General features: G+C 45.0%; 1 protein-coding gene across 6 annotated transcripts in view; it reads right to left on the reverse strand.

Annotated features, from left to right (window-relative positions):
- Nucleotides 1-19131, reverse strand: part of klar (klarsicht) — a 139221-nt gene that overhangs the window by 83502 nt on the left and 36588 nt on the right. For all 6 annotated transcript variants that reach the window (XM_015186951.2, XM_015186954.2, XM_015186956.2 and 3 more), the window contains exons 2-5: nt 18415-18497; nt 8097-9059; nt 6324-6590; nt 6098-6262 (exon numbers count right to left, since the gene is read on the reverse strand). In XM_015186951.2, coding sequence (XP_015042437.2) covers nt 6098-6262; nt 6324-6590; nt 8097-8687 — 1023 coding nt within the window. In that variant the 5' untranslated portion in view covers nt 8688-9059; nt 18415-18497. The remainder of the gene's footprint in view (nt 1-6097; nt 6263-6323; nt 6591-8096; nt 9060-18414; nt 18498-19131) is intronic.

Consider the following 19131-nt stretch of genomic DNA (forward strand, 5'->3'; position numbering starts at 1 on the left):
AATACGCCTTTCCCTTTTCCCCGATGCAGCGATTCGACGATCCAGCGATTCAGTGGCCCGTTCGCCCCGTTCGATCTACCAGTGTTAATGATTGAACCTGAATGAATGGTTTGTACATGAATTTTTCATTGTTTTTCATTCGGGTCTGTGGCTCTGGGGCTGAGGCTGCTGCGGCTAGAAAAACGACTCTCAAAGAAAATACTTTGATATAAAAATAAATTGTGTTCGAAAGTAAAATTTTATGAACATTTTTTTTTGTTTTTGTTTTGTGTGTGTGATTTCTGTTGCCTTTGGGTTTGGGTTTTGGTTTTTGTTTCTGTTTTTTTTTTTCCCCCAATTGCCAAAAAGATTTATTGAAGTTTTTTCATCTACATTTCATTTGGTTTTTAGCTTTGATTTCATTTCGGTTTCATTTTCATGGTTTTTCCTCAACCATAATTTCTATATAAATTTCTCGATTGCTCGATTAAAAGTTTCGGCAATTTTATTGCTCTATTAAGAGAGAGAGAGAGAGGGAAACGGGGAGCCAAAAAGGTGTGTAATTCCGTTTGTCTGTTTAATGACGAAATCATTTGATCCGCTTCCCCATCCAAGGGCTCCCCTTTGTTGGGGCTTCCACCGTGTGGATTGTCTGTGGTAATGACTTCATCCCGAGACTTCATCGGCGGCCTCTGACAACAGCAGATTTGTCTGTGTTTTTCTGATAAATTACCACCACTCTATGGCCTATAATAATATTTTTTTTTTTCGGCTTTTGGCTTTCGGTTTTCTGTTTTTTAGGGGGTGTTGCCTTTTCGTTGCCTTTGTTTTCATTTTGTTAATTATCCGCTTTAATTGTTAATTTAAATCACGAACATTTTATAATCATCGGAGAGAAGAGTGAACAGAAGGAAAGAAAAAAAAAAAAGTGAAACTCAATTGAACTTGAGAGGAGAGTGGCCCCTGCCCAGGCCCCCACTGCCACCCTGCCTCCCTCTGGGCCTCTTGGTTTTCTCTTCAATTCTCTTATGGTTTTCGGGGCGTGATTCGATCGAAAGAGTAGGAGAAAGGTTGCCGAGATTCGATTGTTTCTCTGAGAGATATGAGGAGATATAAGGCGGATTTTGTGATTTGTTAGAAGTGTCGGCTGGAGTCAAGGATTTCAAAACAAAGCCAAGATTGAAGATAGAAGCAACGTCGGAAGATTGAAGGTTGCCCGAAGTGCCAGTGGCATTGTTTGTACGATTTATGATTGAGCGGTTGTCCGCGATTGATTGAGAGTTCCATTTTGATGGCAATCTTGCGATGGCAATCTTCTTCTATGATTTTTTGCCTCTATAGAAACGTTTCCACTCTGGCAAATGTCATAATTAATGGTGTTCTAAAAGGTGTGACCAGTTCTCAATAAATATATGATACCGAAAAAGGTTATACCCAAGTTTAAGGTCAATTTTTTGTATCTACATATGTTATTTGAAATTTTGTTCTCTTTTTCTCTCCTTCTTTTTTTCCCCCTCCTTTTTTCTCTCTTTTTTCTTTTTTTTCTTATTTTTTTCTAATTTTGTTCTTTTTTTTTTCTTTTTTTTTCTTCTTTTTTTTCTTTTTTTTTCTTTTTTTCTCTCGACAGAATAGACGTCCAACCGGGCTTTACCCAAGCAAACCTTCAACTTCTAAAGCAGTTTTCTACCACTTTGAAAGGACACTATTTTCCATAGCTGTTTCTGTGCCATTTTCCATGGAGTTGCTGTGCGGAGCGTGGAAAACGTTTCTCGTTCAATTGAATTTCCAATCGAATCGCAGGTCCCTTGGAAAACGCCGTGGCGGAGCTCGTTAAATGATGGCAAAAATAAAATGGAAAGTTTATTTAAAGGTTCATTTAACGCGAAAGTTGAACTATAACTGAAACGAATAAACGAAACAGCAGTCTAGTCTCTCCTTCTGCGATCGTAACTGAATTTCAAGTGGATTTTACACTCCAACTAATTCGGTAAATGTTTTATTGCCGCCCAGCGCCGCGACCAGTGCAACAATCGGGGAAGCAGGCAGCCAGGCAGGCAGTCAGCATTCGGCGGCATTCAGCATTCAGCGGCATTTAACAACTGCTGGGCGGTCAGAGCGACCGACCATATGGTCTGCCGGGTCCAGTCTTTTGGCTAACTTATTGGGCGAAAGGTTATAGCCATGCCAGCCACCAATTGTTATGCAAATCTGTTCGATGGTCGAGCTAGAGATTGCCTCTGCACCAGCAACAACAGAAACACAATGGACACAACTCTCGGACGCGGTCGAGGTAGCCGTCGCGGACTCGGATAGAATCGGACAACGAGGAGGCAAAAATCCTAAAGAAAACCCAATCGAATCGCCGCCAAATCGCATCGAATCGAATCGCAGAGCATGGAAATTATGACTGCCATAAAGTGGAGCATTTCCTCGACTGTCCGTCCGTCCGTCTGTCCGTCTGTCCGTCCGTCCGCTCACTCCCGCAATATCGCCATGCAAACGGAACACTAAATTGTCATTGCGATTATGGTCGTAACTGTCGCTGGGTCCAGGTCTTGTGGGTCTTAGCTAATCTTCCAGACAAAAGCCAGAGCCAAAGCCAAAGCCAAGAGCCCAAATTGCGCCACCTTCACTTTTTCCTGGCTTTTCTTCCCCCCCTCCCAGTTTTCCCCCTACTTTTCTTTGAGGCTTTTCCATTGGGCTTGCAGTTGTCTTGTCTTGACCATTTTTGGTCCATTTAGTTGGCGCAAAACAAAGACATCCTTGCGTTGCGACATGCAACATGATTGTTTACGCCTCACTTGCAACAGAAGAACAGGCAGGGCAGGCAGGCCTTAACCCATTGTCCCCCCTAGCTCACAGTTAACCCATTGTGGCCACCCTCCTCATGGGGAGAGGCATTTCTCAAGAGCCCTCCAATGGAGGGTGCGATTTGCAATGAAAGATCTGCAAGATCTCAGAGGAAAGATCTCTTTTAGAGTTCCCTTGCCTCCCAAAGCAATATATATCGTATAACTGTGTCCCTCTAACCCCTGCAAATCCAAAGACATCCCACGATTGCCGCACTGCCTTGAGCACTCTTCTTTTTTGGTTTACAATTAAAAAAGGAGATTGCTGCCAGCACCTTGGGGGATGGATCTGGGGGCTTCTGGGAACTCCATCGCCGGCATCTCGTTATGGCCGGCGACATTGTCCGGCAGCTGACAAATTTTGTTTGGCTTTTTCCTTGACTCCGAGATCATCTCATCTCAATCTTGCGGGGCCACCGACTGGCTTTCCTTTTACTTGGCTCTGGGGTTTGATTGCTTCGATCTGTTTTTGTGTTGTGTTGTTTTGTTTTGTGGAAAATGGAACTCTAGTTTACGGCATTGGACATTGAGTGCGTGTCGTCTACGCCCCCGGGAGGAGCCCCAGTAGCGGTGGTAGCGGTATCTCTGGCGGTGGCTACTGCCAACAATTGACAGAGACAAACGCCAAACAACTTATTGGAAATATGTTTAACCATTTTGGGCAATTGACATTTTGTGCGGCGGCAGCCTAGCAGCCCCCTCTCTAGCCCCTTTATATACTCCTCGGTATAGCACCTCTTTACACCCCTCTATTTGTGCTCTTTTTCTCCTTCCCTGCCTTTTTTCAATCGACAACGTGACAAAACAATTGTCGTAAATCAGGGGAAGGCAGCAGCAGCGGCGATCGGGGATCGCTTTTCGATTTGCAAAACTCCTTCCTTTTTATTTGTTTTTCGTATCATACTTTCATTTGGCTCGTGGCTCCAGTGGCTCCAGTGGCTGCGTTTTTTGATTGGGGCAAAATGTGCTGCTGGAATTCCATTGAACAAAAGCTTGCAAAAGGCATTTTCAATTAGCCAAAAAAGAGAAACAATTGTTGTATGAATGGGTCAAAGAAAAGTCTCTCCTCCAGTGGGTGGAATGGGGAAGGAAAGAGGCAGGCGAAAGACGGAGCAGATGGAGGAGCATTTCGTATCTGAAAAGGAAGTTTCAACGGGAAAAAAGGGAAACTCTTGGGGAGGAAAAGCAGGAAAGTGCTTATCAAAGCAGGAAGAAAAGGGAAAGCTCTTTCGAGGAGGGGGGAAAGCCCATGATCCTCCTTCCAGTTCTTATGCAATGAGAGGGCCCCCATCTCCGTCCCCGTCATGGTCAAAATGGCTCAAATCAAAATCAAAACCGACACAAATCAATGCCAAAGGCGGAGCACACACACACAGACAGACAGACACACGGGCGCTTCCGTCTTAGATTTTCCCCCCACACAATTACATAACAGAGCCCCCGTCCGACTGTCTGTCTGGCATATAACCAATATTGTTCAGAGATAAAGATCCCCCTAAATCAAAGCCAATTCAGAGCCCAGGCAATCTCCCCTCCCAGCAAATTTGAAGGTGTTACAAGCCGAATGTCCGAATGTCCGAATGCCCGAATGCCAATTATCATCCCAGCGCCAAAGAGTGCTCCCCGAGTGCTCCGAAGCTCCGAAGCTGGGGTTATCGCTTCTTCGACTCCCAATTTCCCAAGCAATTTTCACTTTCAATTCAATAAATTTTCGTTACGAAAATTGCTAGAAAACAAGGGAACCTTTGTGTTGTCTGAAAATTTTCAAGGGGGGCGATTTTTCGAGGCTTCAATTGAGCGGCGGAAGAGAGAAGGAAATGAGAATGACTGACGGATTTGAGGCTCCCAACAAAAAAAAAAAAAAAAGAAAAATAAGAGTTACACAATCCATAAAAAAAAAGAGTCAGGGGGGTGGGGGGAGGGGCAAACACACGCACTTGCGGAAGCTATTGAAGGGCGGGGGAAAAACTTCAACAACAGAAAAACCACAAAAACAGCAGAAAACCCGCAAGTCATTGCGTTTGAAGAAAACTCAAGAAAATGAAATGCGTAAAATTGTTGTTGTTGTTGGTTTTTTTTGGGTGGGGGGGACAATGTTTTTTCATGTTTTGTTACACTTTTACCACCAGATTGCGCCGCCCGATTAGTATCTCCTTTTCGCTTTCTTTCGGCTTGTTATCAAATGCTAGAGGTCTAGAGTAGATTTGTTTAGCGTTTTTTCTGTTTTTTTCTGTTATTTTTTCTTTTGTTTTTTTTGTGCTTTTTTTGCTTTTTGAAAGTTTCAACCTCAACTTTCATGGAAAACCACAGAAGAGCAATGTTTCCAATGTTTCTTGTGCGTTTTTGCCCCGACTTTGATTCACTTTGAAAACCTCAAGAGTTGTGAAATTCCGTTCGTGACCATCTGAACCATAAGATTTGAGTGCGCTTGCATTTCGGTTTAGTACAATTTTTGAACTTACAAATTTACTTTAATAGTACATTGGTTCTGTTTTTGCCCCTATGCTCCGGTTTTCGCACATTTGGCGATTATAAATTCGGAAAAATTTGTACGAATTGAAATCTGTGTTCGAGCGCCTCGACAAGATGCGCCAGCAGACCTTGGCCTTTGTGCCCATTCGGTAAGGACAACAACAGCAGCATCTCCGGTGGGTGGATGTGGCCTGCCCTCTGTCGCCCGACTGGCAGATAGACTAAGCAATCTCCGACTAGAAGAAATGGATGCCAAGAGCGAGAGAACCATGAAGCCCGTCACCCAGTACTCCTCCTGGTCCGGCGCCGACAAGGATGGCTTAAAAACCCCAAAAACCCACAGCAACAATAAAATTTGAGATTCAAAAAATGGCTTTGTATTTTAAGAGACCAAAAGAAAAGGTAAATCGGGGAATTAAGCTACAAAAGACATCTGTAGCCCATGCCAGCTATTGATATCGATATTTGATCTGTCAACGGAAGGGACCTTGCAATTTGTTTTTGTTTTGGCTTATTTTTGGGTGTAGTGAAATCTAAGGCTCTCCGAAAATCGGAGCCACCCAAAATCATGCTTCGGTTTGTTTACCTGACATATAATTGGAATTTTTCTACATGTCAAATTGCAAAATGTCAAAACAGGCCTGGCTTAGATTGGTGTTGATTTCTTATACTATGCGTACCTCTAACATGCTTTGGCTCTTCTACACCATTCCACACGTATTTTACACGCCTTATACATTTTACAATTAAGATGCCGCACAAAAGTATGCTACGAAAAAATGTGTGCATTGACTTACCGAGTGAACTGCCAAATGTCGCTGCAATTCCGCATTGCCATACAAAGTGAGCTCTGTGATGGTGGGGGAAATCTCCAATTTGTTTTCCATTTCGCGTAGCCAGCGACGCAACTCCTTGGGATCCTCGCAGAGGACACCATCCGGTCGCTGGGTTTCCTCGAGCATCTATGAGCAGTTCCCAAATAATTTCCGCAACATACTTTCGGGCTGAACAATAGATATTTACCTTCAAACAACATTCGTTGGATTTCTCGAGTACTGTGCTGGCGCCCTCTATCTCACATCTGGCCTCCTTGCACGTATCCAGCAGGTTCGTGTCCATGATATAGTTGTAGTTCGTTTGTATGGCCGCCCAGAGGTCGTCCTTGCCGGACGAGCCCAGGCCCAAGGTGGCGCTACTGTGCAGGCTGGTGGAACTGCTTTGACTGCTTTGCCCCCACGAATAGCGATGCATTTTGTTGCCGTTGTACTTGCCGCCACTGTGTGAGTTTTTCTGTGGAAAGAAGAGGAGACAGAGAGAAAGAGAGAGGTTGAGATGTGTGCATTGGGAGACAAAAAGTTGTTAATAAATAAGTAATTTGAGGCCTCCCAATATGGGCCTGAAGAAACATAACGCTGCGCGACCATCTGAAACCCGTTTTGGCCGCGCTCCAAATTGCAATGTGCGCGCAATTAATTAATCATCGATTTTCCCGCAGAAAAATCGTGCAAGGAAATTCCTTATTTACACAATCGTCCCAGAAAGCAGGCAGCAGGCAGCAGCCAGCAGCAGCCGGCAAAAGCAGGCAAAAGTCGTAATTGAAATTGAAATCCGACATGGAATCAGTCATTCATTCATTCAGATTCCGAATCGGTTGGGGTCTTGTTTTCTGCTGATTTGAGTAATTGATTAAATGAGCGCCAGGTGGGGCGCTCCCCTCCCCTCCCCTCCACCACCGTCGTTGGGGAGTGACGACTCGCATTTCATGCGAACTCCCAGCCCCCTAATCCGCACTCAGTCAGCGCCCAATCCCCGCTCAGTGACTAAGAAAAGATCAGAGACATGTTGTACGGTGCAGGGTGGTCTTTGGGGCAGCCTTGAAATGGTTTTGTTTTCTGCGGTCTGCGAGTCTATAAGTAAATCAAAGCACGGGCTGTGGGAACTGATATTTTGGTGTGTGGAATGCCGACACTCCACAGATTTGCATAAGCCATGGTCAGCGGACTGCAGCCCGGTGGGAGGTCTTGGGTGTTCTGGAATGGCATTTGGCATGTGCAGCTGACAGCGACATCTGGGGGAAGGTCTGGGAAGGTAGCTATGCTTTGGCTAGACTGTACCTTCGCTTGGAATGTGGAAATGTGGAACACCGTCTCAGCGAAGAAGAACTTTCGAAGGTAGAGCTCTCTGTAGGCAAGCAGCTGCTTCTATTGAAAGATTCAGGAAATTGTAACCGCTGTACCTTTTCGGAATGTTGGCGTATAATGGACGTTCAATGGGCAATGCAATCCACTGATGAATCAGCGCCAATTCCATTCAGCCTACTGAAAGCAGCCCCGTTCATCATACTTTTCCAGTTTGCAGCATAAATCAGCAATTTGCGTTGCTAGTTTGTGGCGCCACTGGCAGTAGCCCCGTTATGGGAGGCTTTTGGTTTATGCTAATAATGAAATTTATTAATAATTTATTAAAGCAATTTCCGTTGACACACACACTCTTGGGGGACACACGCCATTAAGGAGAACAAGAACAAGAACAAGAGCATTTTCATTCTAACGGTAGGTAGGCCGCGCTGCGCACAGAAACTCGTTAGCGTGCGGCATGGAACAGAACGGAACGGAACGGAATGGGAGCTCACTCTTTACTTCAAGAGTCAAGCGTCTGTCCACTGATCAATTGCAAATTTATGCAAGCATCCAGCCTACCCACTCACTCGCACACCAGCAACAGGCACAACTGTACCTGCGGGGCACCTGATGCAGGGCCCCCCGTTCCACCGTTCCGGTGTGATCACTCACTCACCTTGAGGCTGTTGTAGGGCCGCTCCAAATGGAGCTTCGCCTGAATGGCATCACGTCGGTGCTCCTGATGCTCCTCTTCGTTCGGTTGCAGTGACGTCATCGACTGCGATTGTTTACCACTGTTCTTCGAGTAGTTCAATGGCTGGCCGGCAGTGGCGCCACCACCACCGCCGCCGCCGTTGGTTCCCGTTCCATTCCCCTTCGTTCCGCGTCGCTGTTTCTTGAGGGAACTACTGCGGCTATTGCTAGCGGATTTTGTGGTTAGAAGTGTCGGCCCCCTGTTCGGGGGCGTGGCCGGCATTGCAAATATCATCCCTGCTGTTGCGATGCTGCTCTCGAATTTCATGGGTTTCGTTGTGGGTGAATCGAACCCGAGTACGGATCCGAGTCCGGGTCCGGTTCCGGTTCCGGGTCCTTCCTTCATCATGGCCGCTGTTTCAGTCTCTTGGTTGCTTATTGATGCTCTTTCCTCGTCCGTTGGAGGCGGCATCACTGCTTCTGTCGTTGCTGCTGTTTCTTTCTCCATTTCTGTTTCTGTTTCTATCCTTTGCTCTCCACCTGTTTCCTTCTTCCTTTCGTGTTGCATTTCCATTGTTGCGGTCTCTGTTTAAGCTCTCTTTTTGGTAGCGTTTCCCATGTGTTCGATGTGTGTGTGTGTGTTAGTGTGTGCTGGCTATTATGTAAATTGGTTTAAACTTCAGCTTAAAATTCGCTCAACATTTGCATGTCTGCATGGCTTCCTCTTATTCCCATTGTTTCGTTTTGTTTCGTTTTCCAGCGTTCCGCTCTATGGCTATGACAATGACCTTGTCTGGGGAGGAGCAGGGAGTACAGTCGCTATGCGTTCCGTTTCGTTCGATTCGTTTCGTTTCGTTCCTTTCGATTTCGATTTCCTTTCCCGTTCGTTTTTATGCAAAATACTTGTTTCGTTATTTTGATAAAATGTTTTTGTATGTTAATGCCACTGAAAAATCGAAACAAGAAAAGGGAAGAAAGAAGAGAGAAGAAATTGCAAATTAGTGGAAAGGAAATCAAAACAAATTAGGGATATGAATGTTGTACAGATCTGTGGTCTTTTCTGGTGGGTTTCCTATAATGATGATTGCCCCGCACACCCCCCTCGATGATGGTGCACCGCCCTGCCCCCCGTGGCGGCACATGGGATGTGCTCTCTGCAGCATAATTGCTGCCACCAGCAGTTTATTTACCCCCTCTCCCTCTTCTACTGCTAATGATTGGTATTATTATGTGGAAAAGCGATTACGACCTGCAGACGAAAGCGAATGGCAATTGGGGTATAATTTCCCGTAGTCTTTAGGTCGAAAACGGGGGGATCTTTGATTGATATTTTCATAGGAAATCCATTAAGCTCGCATGTAAAGAGGGGAGAGAGAGAGAGATTTTGTAGGGCTCATTAAAGTTCTATTGTTGTGGAATGCCCGATGAAGAGCGACCTCTTTAGGTCGCTGGAGAGCAGTTTGGGAACACTGGAAATGAGACACTTGGCTTCAAAATATTAGAATTGCCATTCAAAATTGTATTTCCATTAGTTCCAATGATTTCTTTCCCCCTCTATGTTCTTCTTCCACCATTCCTAAGCGTAGAAATCGTTTCGGACTGGGAAACACTTGACCTTAAACCATTTTAAAGCACGTACGGATTACCTAACCCCCAAACAATGCAATCAAAGTGCAATCCATTATTTCACTGATTTCTACTCCTTCAGACGTTCCCTTTTCATTATTCCTAGCCCTAAATCTTTCAAAATTTCTTAATTAACAAACTCTTTGCTATCTCTCAGTCTCGTGGCTCAGTGCGCACACATTATATCGCATTACCATATCATTTCTGGGGGCAACCAGCACCAACACTTATCAGATATTGCAACACTGGCTGGCTGGCTGGCTGGCTGGCTTGCTGGCTTTGCGGTTATGAAAGAACCCTCCTCTGCATGTGGCACATGAACCACTTAGGCATTAATTAAGTCTCGCAAGAACCTGAGTCGAGTCGGTTCTCGGGAGCCGGCAAATATCTGCAATCTCCATATCACACCCACTCACCCGCAGAAACAAAAACACACACGGAAAAGGCAAACAGTAAACAACAAACAGTAACCGTAAACTGCAATTAAAAGCCAACTTCTATAATGGCTATAACTGCATAATAACATGGCTTCAAGCCCCACCCGCCGCCTCCCTCGTCGCCCCTCCGCCACTTGCCGCTCTTGAAGCTCGAATCATAATAATTACGAATGCAAATATTACTTAATTTTCGTGGCAACTTTTTGGTCAACGACTCGACGGACAACAGTAGCAGCACCAGACGGTAGATTGAGGAGGGGGAGTGGGAGGAGGTGGAGAAGGTGGAGGAGGAGGTGGTGGTACTCTAAACAATGAACACGATTCTAATCGCAGAGCAAAGCAATCAAATTTTCATACGAAATTAGTCGCAAAAAAAAAACCACTTGTGGGCCATATTCGTATGCAAATCAGTCGGAAGGGGGCACCACTCTCGCACACACACACAGACACACACACACACACACACACAGACGTGGAGTGGAGTGCACAGAGGCGGTGTGCCTTGTCTCGGCTCCAAAATTGGCCTGCTAGCCGTTCATTTAGCCACTTAAGAGCCGCCACAGCCACAGCCACACACAGATCCGATCCCACAGAGGGAGATCCAAGATCTGGTGAGACAAAAGGCAAAAGTGGGTGGTGGGTGGTGAATGGAGAAGGCAGAGGGCGTGGCCCCGCCACACAAATCAATGCTAAAATGCTGTAAATAAAGTCTCGGCCGGCGGGTCTTTGGCGGGTCCAATAATAATCGCAAGTGAAGCAAAAATAGCCACCAAAAAAGGAGTCCAAGTCCCATTGATTTGAAGAGATTGTTGAGATCTTTTTCGAGATTAAATATTTACTTAATTGGTGGCCAAAACAAAGTTCTTTCATTGATTTAAGCTCCCTTGGCCATAGATCGTGAAAGATCAAAGATTTATGGAGCAGTGGAGCCACCCATGGAAATCGAAAGTTTTGTCATCGTTTCGGAATAGATTCTTTTGTCATCTTTCGCGGGCCTTCTTTTGAGCTATAATCAGGTACGACGACTGAATGAATGAATGAATGAATGACTGTTGAATGTCTCTCCGTGGGGCTTGTGGCAGATTTACGAGCTTCGTGTCTGGCATGGCAAAATGTGGCGGTACCTGCAATCCCAGCCCCAAATCCAACTCCAACGATCCCCAATCCCCAACCGCCATCGCCATCCACATATTTGTTGACTTCAATTTTGGTTTCGTTTGTCTACGCAAAATATTTGTCTATTTTTAACCTCTGTCTCGTCGTCGCTCTGCTCTTCTGCTCTTCTGTCTGCTCTTTGCTTTTGCTTCCTCTTGTGCGTTTTGTGTGCCTTCTTTGTCTATTAATTGCCTTTGCTGGGCTTCTTCTGCTCTTCGGCTCCTCTGCTCTTTGGGGTCTCTATGGTGCGGTCCCCCGATCTTTGGTCTCTGGTCTCTGAGGTCTCTGTGTAGGGTCTCTGTCTCGGTCTCCGTCTCCGTCTCCCCCTCTCTGCTGCGGTGCTGCTCATTGTGTGGCTACTTTTATGTGCCACATGTGGAACATGCTTGGTCTTGGGCCTGGGCCGTGCTTTCGGCTGGGGCTCTTTTCGGGGCTAAAAGAGTTATTACCGAATGTTTACAGGTGTCTTATGCAAGAGGCGGTGGCGTCCAACAGGTGGTCGGAGGAGTCGCGGAGGAGCCGCGCTCGGAAGACCCCACAAAATATTACAAAGAAAATTGTATTTGAGCTGAGATTTTTATCTGGCGACGACCAAAGTTGAAAGTGTTAAATATTTGGGGATTTGCATAATGGGGGGAGGGAAGGGGGGAAAATAATTTTCATTATTATTATTATTTATTTTCTTGTTGAATCCTAAAAGCAACATTTGTTTGCCTTTTCTCTGATTTCTGAGAAAGTTTTGGTCTTGTTTGGTTCAGTATTTTAATGGTATTTTTCAGTATTTCATGAGTATTTTATTCAAATTTATAAGCAGGCTTTGTACATATTGGTAGTATTTTTCGAACTTAAGCTATATAGTATTTTTCTGGTATTTTTTGGTATTTTTCTGGTATACTTTTCAAATATTATTTTCGGTATTTTTCCAGTAATTTTTTTGGTAATTTTTTAGTATCCCTTCGTTATTTCGGTATCCAATCTTGTTCGGTATTTTCGAACTATTTCAATGGTATATTTGTAGTATCTCTGTGATTACTGCAGTATCTACGATCAATTTTCCGTAAATCTGTTGGAATTTATGAGGCTATACAATTTGATAAGTATTTGTTTTTGCACATCAAAGAACCCTCGCGGTTAAAATTAATTTTTCTGCTGCTCTTGAGCATATTAATTACATAATTATGTAATGAAGCCACAACGGCAGGCATTAACCGCTTTATGTGTTGGCCATAAAATCAAATACATATTTGTTTATGACTCACGGCCCCTGCAGGAGGAAGCAGAGACCGATAGACCGATGGAGTGATGGACTGATGGACTGATGGAGAAGGGGCCCATGCACAGGCACAGTCAGAGTCGCAGGCACAGCCGTAGCGCTGCCGTCCAGGGCTCCCCCTTTTATGCAAATTTCGCACACAGTTTTTGCATGCAAAATCCGAGTCGAGTGACTAAACGAAAGTCTGCTCCGAGGAAACGGGGGCCCGCTCCCCTTGGACGTCATGGAAGTGCAATTCATTTGGGAAATTGCAAATTTCCAGTTTTCCTTTCCTTGGACTTTCATTGAAGTTGGGGGGGGGAGGACTACCGCGAGGAAATGGCCTCTTGCCTTGATTTAGGGATTTTTTGGGTATATTTCGAATAAAACAAAACTTTCCTTTGTTCTGATTAGCGGGCAGAACTACTTCCATTTCCACTTCATTTCTCGTAGACTTTTATCTTCATTTACTTCCGCTTCGCCGAGAACAGAATCTCCCCCATCCCCCATGCCCCACCCCGTGGACGGATGTGAGACTCGCTTAAATTTGGGTTTATTCTCACGCTGGAAAGACTTCAATTAAACGCAAATCAAAATCAAGTGCACGAGCAATTGAAAGCCAGGGGCCTGGGGCCTGGGCTCTCTGCGAAGATTAGATAGCGTCGATAGCTCCATTCGCCGACACTCGAGTGGGGCCAAAAGCTAATCAATTATACTATGGTATATGGTCTATGGTAGATGGTATATTGTACAGCAAATGGCACTATCTTCTGCCCGAGAGCGGAGATAAGACCCCGACTTGGCCATTCATTTAGTCATCGATTCGCTTGGCAGCGAATGAGTAACGAATCAACGGAGATAAGATCGAGTGCCCGTGCTAGAGATGGCACAGAGAGCCCAGAAAGAGTTTACTCTTTATTTTCCCATTTCTAATAGATTCGATGGGATTTAAGGGATGGTGGAGGCAGCAAAGAGAAGGAGACTTCTTCTTCTTAAACGTGAGTGAGGTCTGTGAGGGATGGTAGAGGCAGCAAAGGGGACTCTCTGAGTGTCTCCTTCATTCAATCATTATCATCCATCGTAAGAGAGTCGATAGGGTTCGATGAGGTTCAAGGAATTTGTGGAAGAAGCAACGATGTCTCCTTCGCTAGGATTCTGGGGATTGTAGGAAAGTCTCCTTGCAACGTGAGTGTCTCCTCTCATCTCCAATCATCGCGAATGGAATAAGAGATCCGATAGTATTCTAGGGATGGTGGAAGAAGCAAACAAAAGTCTCCTCTTCATCGCATCAACACCATTCATCGGGTTCGAAATGAAGCTCCTATCGTATCCCCTTCAAAGTCTCCTCTCTAAGGACTCGATAGGTGATGCTGGCCAGCTCTGATCTCCGCTCTAATGCAATAAAGAACCAAACCATTAAAAAAGAGTTCGAATCGGAGAAGCAGAGACCGAGAGATTGGGACGGACAGACTGCAACGACAATCCACATTCCGCAGACCAAAAGCATAATTAAAATATTGTTTAAAGCAGCAACTGGCGGCTGCTGCAGAATTCTTTCCAAGAATCGCCATTCGAGTGCCGCACATTTGGCCATTGGAGCCAAGTTGGTTGCCTGGCCCGGACCATGGCTCAGACGATGGCGATGGCGATGGAGATGGAGAAGGAGAAGGAGATGGCGATGGAGACCCCCAAAGGCAGACAACATGCCATAAATTGACAATTGCCAAGATAGTTGCAGCAGTGGCAACAACAGCTGCTGCTGCCACTGCCACTGCTGCTGCTGCTGCAACACCTAATGAATTGTTAACTGCTTCATGCCACATGCTGCACAGAGAGAGAGACACCGAGTGGAGGGGCAAGGAGACGGCGTTACTTTTGGCACACGTGAATGCTGGCCAAATCGCCAAATGGCCAAATGGCAGGCCACAACAATCTGGCGACAATAACCATATTGACTTGTTACCAACAACAAAAAAAAAACGGCAGCAGCAGCGGCAACAGAGCGAAACCTTTTCAGAGGTAGAGATCGAGGGGAAGGAGGAGGGGGAAAGGGGGGGCCAAGGGGAGCGCAGAGACTGAAAGGAGACTTCAGTTTCAGTTCGGAGCAAACCGCAACGTTTTGACCACAAAAACAATCACAATATGTGGTCCAAAGCCTAGTTAAATTGTGGCCAAAAGACATCAATGGTGGAGTGTGGAGTGTGGAGGAGGGGCGGGGAGAGGGGAGGAGGGGCTGGTGTGTGGTGTGTGGAGAGGTGCATGCTCCAAAGACAATGAATTGTTTAATTTGTTGCGATCGTGTTGCCTTTGACAACGTTTTATCGGGTCAGCGATGGGGAGGGAGGAAGGAGGCATCGGAGATCCATGAGTGGGGGATACGGGACTAGTCCAGAGCTTTACTGAGATCTCTGATCTGGAAGAGGTCTATGCCGTGCAGCATAGCTTGATCCGCGCTCAAGGATGGCTTTCATTCATCGTTTCTGGAGTGCTGGCTCCCGACTATCGCGACAATCGGCTCGGAACCTATCAAAACCCTACGAAACCAAAGTTTAGAACCGAATTCAGGATTTTTTCTTATTTTGGCTTCGTTTTTCTTCCCGATTCAGTGCGTATGCCTATCGATATGTCAGCTATCGAAAGCCATCCATCTTGGACTAAGACAATGGATCGTGGTATGCATTTTTACGCTCCACTTTATGCCTCATGATCCCCACAGAACTAGCGTATAAAATCCATCACTGAGCGCTGATCAGTTCTGCTCATTGATTCTTCTTCAATCTTCAAAGGCATTTCGATCGTGGTTTCTTCAATCTTTGATCTTCGTTAGTTTTTATTCATTCAGGTTTATTTTTACTCCATTCAGGATTCATCTTACTTTATTCTGGTATTCCTTCTTCATTCTTGTATCTCTATTCTCCCTTTTTCTTCATTCTTGGTTCTCTATTCCCCTTTTACTTCCTTCTCTGTTCACTTTTCCCGTTTCTTATTCAATATTCCTGCAGTATTCCTCCACCATTCCATCATTCCTCAACCATAATTCTTCTTCTATCATTCTTCTCCTTCATTCTTCTTCTATAATTTTTCTCCTTCATTTTTCTTTTATCATTCCTATCCTTCTTTCTTCTCCTGCTTTCTTCTCCTTCATTCTTCTCCTTCTTTCTTCGTCCCTTTATCTTAATTCTCCTTGAATCTTCACTCCCATTGTTGCATTCCATCTATCGTTTGCTTGCCTTTTTCCTCAATTCTTAGTCTCTCCATTCTTCATCCTTCTTTCTGCCTCAGTCTTTCTTCATTTCATGTAGTGCTGGCTTCTTCGCCTGCGTATCCTTTTCATCCATTATCCTGCTGCAAACATTTGCCCGAATGTCAGGCCAGACCCAAAATGAAAACATTCCGAATTCCTTCGCCTTTGCCATGAACTCTCCTCCGATCCCCCGATCCCTGGACTTCTCCTCCTCCTCCTCCGCCACATATGTACAGACATGCAACATGCCACAAAGGAACGTGGAGGGAGACAACAGCCACAAGAGTGCGACAGATGGCGACATGGAACATGGACACCGACTCGACGACCGACGACCGACGACTCGACGACCGACGACTCGACGACTCGACGATGGAGGCCACAAAATACGAAAGACAAAAGGCGACTCTTTGCTCGTTTTCGTTTTTTCCCTCTCCTTTGTGGAGTTTTTGTTTTCCTTTCGGTGCAAAAGCAATTAGAGAAGTGCTCCAAAAACGATGGAAACAAAACAGAAAAAAACGAAAGTTATCGTGAAGTTTGGCGGAGTGGACAAATTTACGGAACATGCAAACATAGTGTCGCCACCTCCCAACGAGGCACCCACCCAGTCCCCCAGCCCCCAACCCCCCAACCCCCCAACCTCTTTCTCCCCTCCCCCTTCCTGCTGCTGGAAAATTTGTCTACAGTTTATAAACAATCTTTCGGCTGAACCCCGGACTCTATCTTCGGCATTCCTGAGCATATGATAAATGTTTCGTGTTTCGTATGTTGCATGTTGTTGTTGTTTCTGTTGTTTCTGTTTTTTGCAGCTCGAACAAGTTTTCCACATGTTCTGCGATCAGTTTTTTGTTTTGTTTCTTTTTTTGGGGCAGGGAGGGGGAGAAAAACTAGTCCCGATTTTCGGCCACGCCTCTCGTTAGGGCGGGAAGTCGTTTGTTATGACCCACCTAATCGGCAGGCAGGCAGGCGGCAACACTGCAGGCAGGTGACAGGTGGCAAGGCTGTAAATAACCCCTACCCCCCCCCCCCCCCGCCCCCTAGCACTCGATGGCCACACCTCCCCCTCCCCCGCCCCACTCCTGGCTGCCTGCCTGCCCGGCTGGCTACTTCTCTTAATTTAAGAGGCCAGCAAATTAGTGGCTTAACGAAGAGAAAACATAAATTACGATACGGCGTCGAAATGAAACCAACAATAACAGAAAAACTTAATTAGTAAATGTACAAACAAGAAGTTGGAACGATGGAAAATGGAACAGTAGAGTTTGCAAATGTGGAATATGAAACAGGATACAAAACAGGAACATGTAAAACGATGGAATGGGAAAAAAGTGGATATGAAACGGTAAAATATGAAACGGGAGGATGTGAAACAGTGAACCACGAAACATCAAAATGTGAAACTGTGCAAAATGCAACTAAAGAATCGAAAACGGTGGTATATGGAATGTCAACCGGTGGAACATGGAATAGAAGAGTTTGAACCGGTGGAATACCAAACAAGGGAATACTGACAAATGGTAATGGAATACAAACAAACACCACACACAGGAAAAGATGGCGAAAGAACTGAAAGAAAAGTGTTCCTTGATCTACAAAAATCATCTCCCGTCACTGAGGGGTGTTAGTATTTATTTCTTTTTCCCTTCATCATTCTGTTTCTTAAAAATAAACTTCTTTATACTACTGCACACCACCATTCATATGTCTAAGCAGGAAAGGTCGAAGGCCTGCGCTCTTATAAATTCATGGAAATCCCACACACTTGTGTAAATTAAATATATCTGAAATAAAGTGTTCCTTAAACTATAAAAATCCTCCCCCGTCACGAATTTGGTGTTAAATGTTTAAGTTTTCAATGATTTCCATTCGATTCCACTAAGTTTCTGACTCCATGACCATCTTTTTTCGATTCTCAGAATTTCCTTTACTCCCATCTCCATATATATTCCATATATTTCGTAGTTCTATTCCGAATAGTTCTTGTTCAATACCAAATCGAGGTCTGGGCTTCGTTTACTATTCTGTTTCCCCCAAAGTCTGGTTTCTCTCTGTTCCTTTTCCTTTCCAATCCATTTCCTTCCGTTCTATCCATTCATTCCATTCCTGTTATTCCATTTTGCTGCTCCTATTCTTTTCACTCCATTCCTTCAACACTTCCCTTTCCCATCGTTCCCCTTTCGCTTCGTTCTCTTGACCCTGACATTGACCTACTTCCGTTACCAAGTACAGTTGAGCCCTCCTCCGAGTAGTTAACCCTCTTGGCAGCACTTAGTCAATTATTCTCCACTCAAGATCGAAACACCCCATTCATTCATTCATTCATTCATGACAATGCCATATCCCCCCGTCCCCCTCCCCACCCCTTCCCCCCTCCCATTGCCACCCAATGAACCCCATCATCAACTCGTTAGGCTACTCAAAATCTATCATTCCTGCATGACAGCTACACAAAGAGAGAAGAATTACAACATACGAGACGACAGACAACAGACTCCGGACTCCGATGCCGGACTCCGACTCCGACTCGGACTCCTCTCTTTGCGATCAGTATCTCAATGTAAAACTTAATTAACAGACAATTACTCACATAATCGAGTGTGAAATGTTCGCAAATTGTGCGAAAGTCGAAATTCATTGGACAATCAATGACTTTTGTGGCGCCATTCGAATCTGCAACGAGACAAAAAAAAAGAGAAGGAAAATGCGTGTTAAAACAAATAAGCAAAAGTGATGTGAAAATGTTTTGAATGGAGCGGAAATGGAGTTTGACAAATGACAACAACAACAACAGAAACAACAACAACAACAACAACAACAACAGCGGCAGCAACGAGTGGAGCAGAGTGGAGTCGACTCGAGTCGAGTCGAGTGGAAAATGGGGGAAAATTGTTTACCAATGTTTGTGATATTAGCACTTGGCGGGCGAGCGATTGCATAATGCAGGAGACGCAGATGGAAACGCAGATGGAGATGGAGGATGGAGGATGGGGATGGGGACCGAGGAGAAGGAAAGCAAAAACCGCAAAAAACTGAGGCATAATAAACCATCAACTTTTACTCTCGGCAACATTTGCTTAGCAACATTTTTGCTTTTGCCGATACCCTAAAAGAGGCCAGGGATATGATGATTTCCAGCAGACGGAAGGCATCAAAGATTCTATGTGGCATACGGATCAATCAGCATCGATCCAACACAATCTATTCTTCACATATTTTCCTACCCAATGCCTCATGTTCATGTTATTTTAATGCTCTAAAACTAGTATTTTCTTGGTACGCCCCGTCCTTCTTTATTTTCAGGAAT

The sequence above is a fragment of the Drosophila pseudoobscura genome, chromosome X (assembly GCF_009870125.1).
Source record: "Drosophila pseudoobscura strain MV-25-SWS-2005 chromosome X, UCI_Dpse_MV25, whole genome shotgun sequence".
NCBI lineage: Eukaryota > Metazoa > Arthropoda > Insecta > Diptera > Drosophilidae > Drosophila > Drosophila pseudoobscura.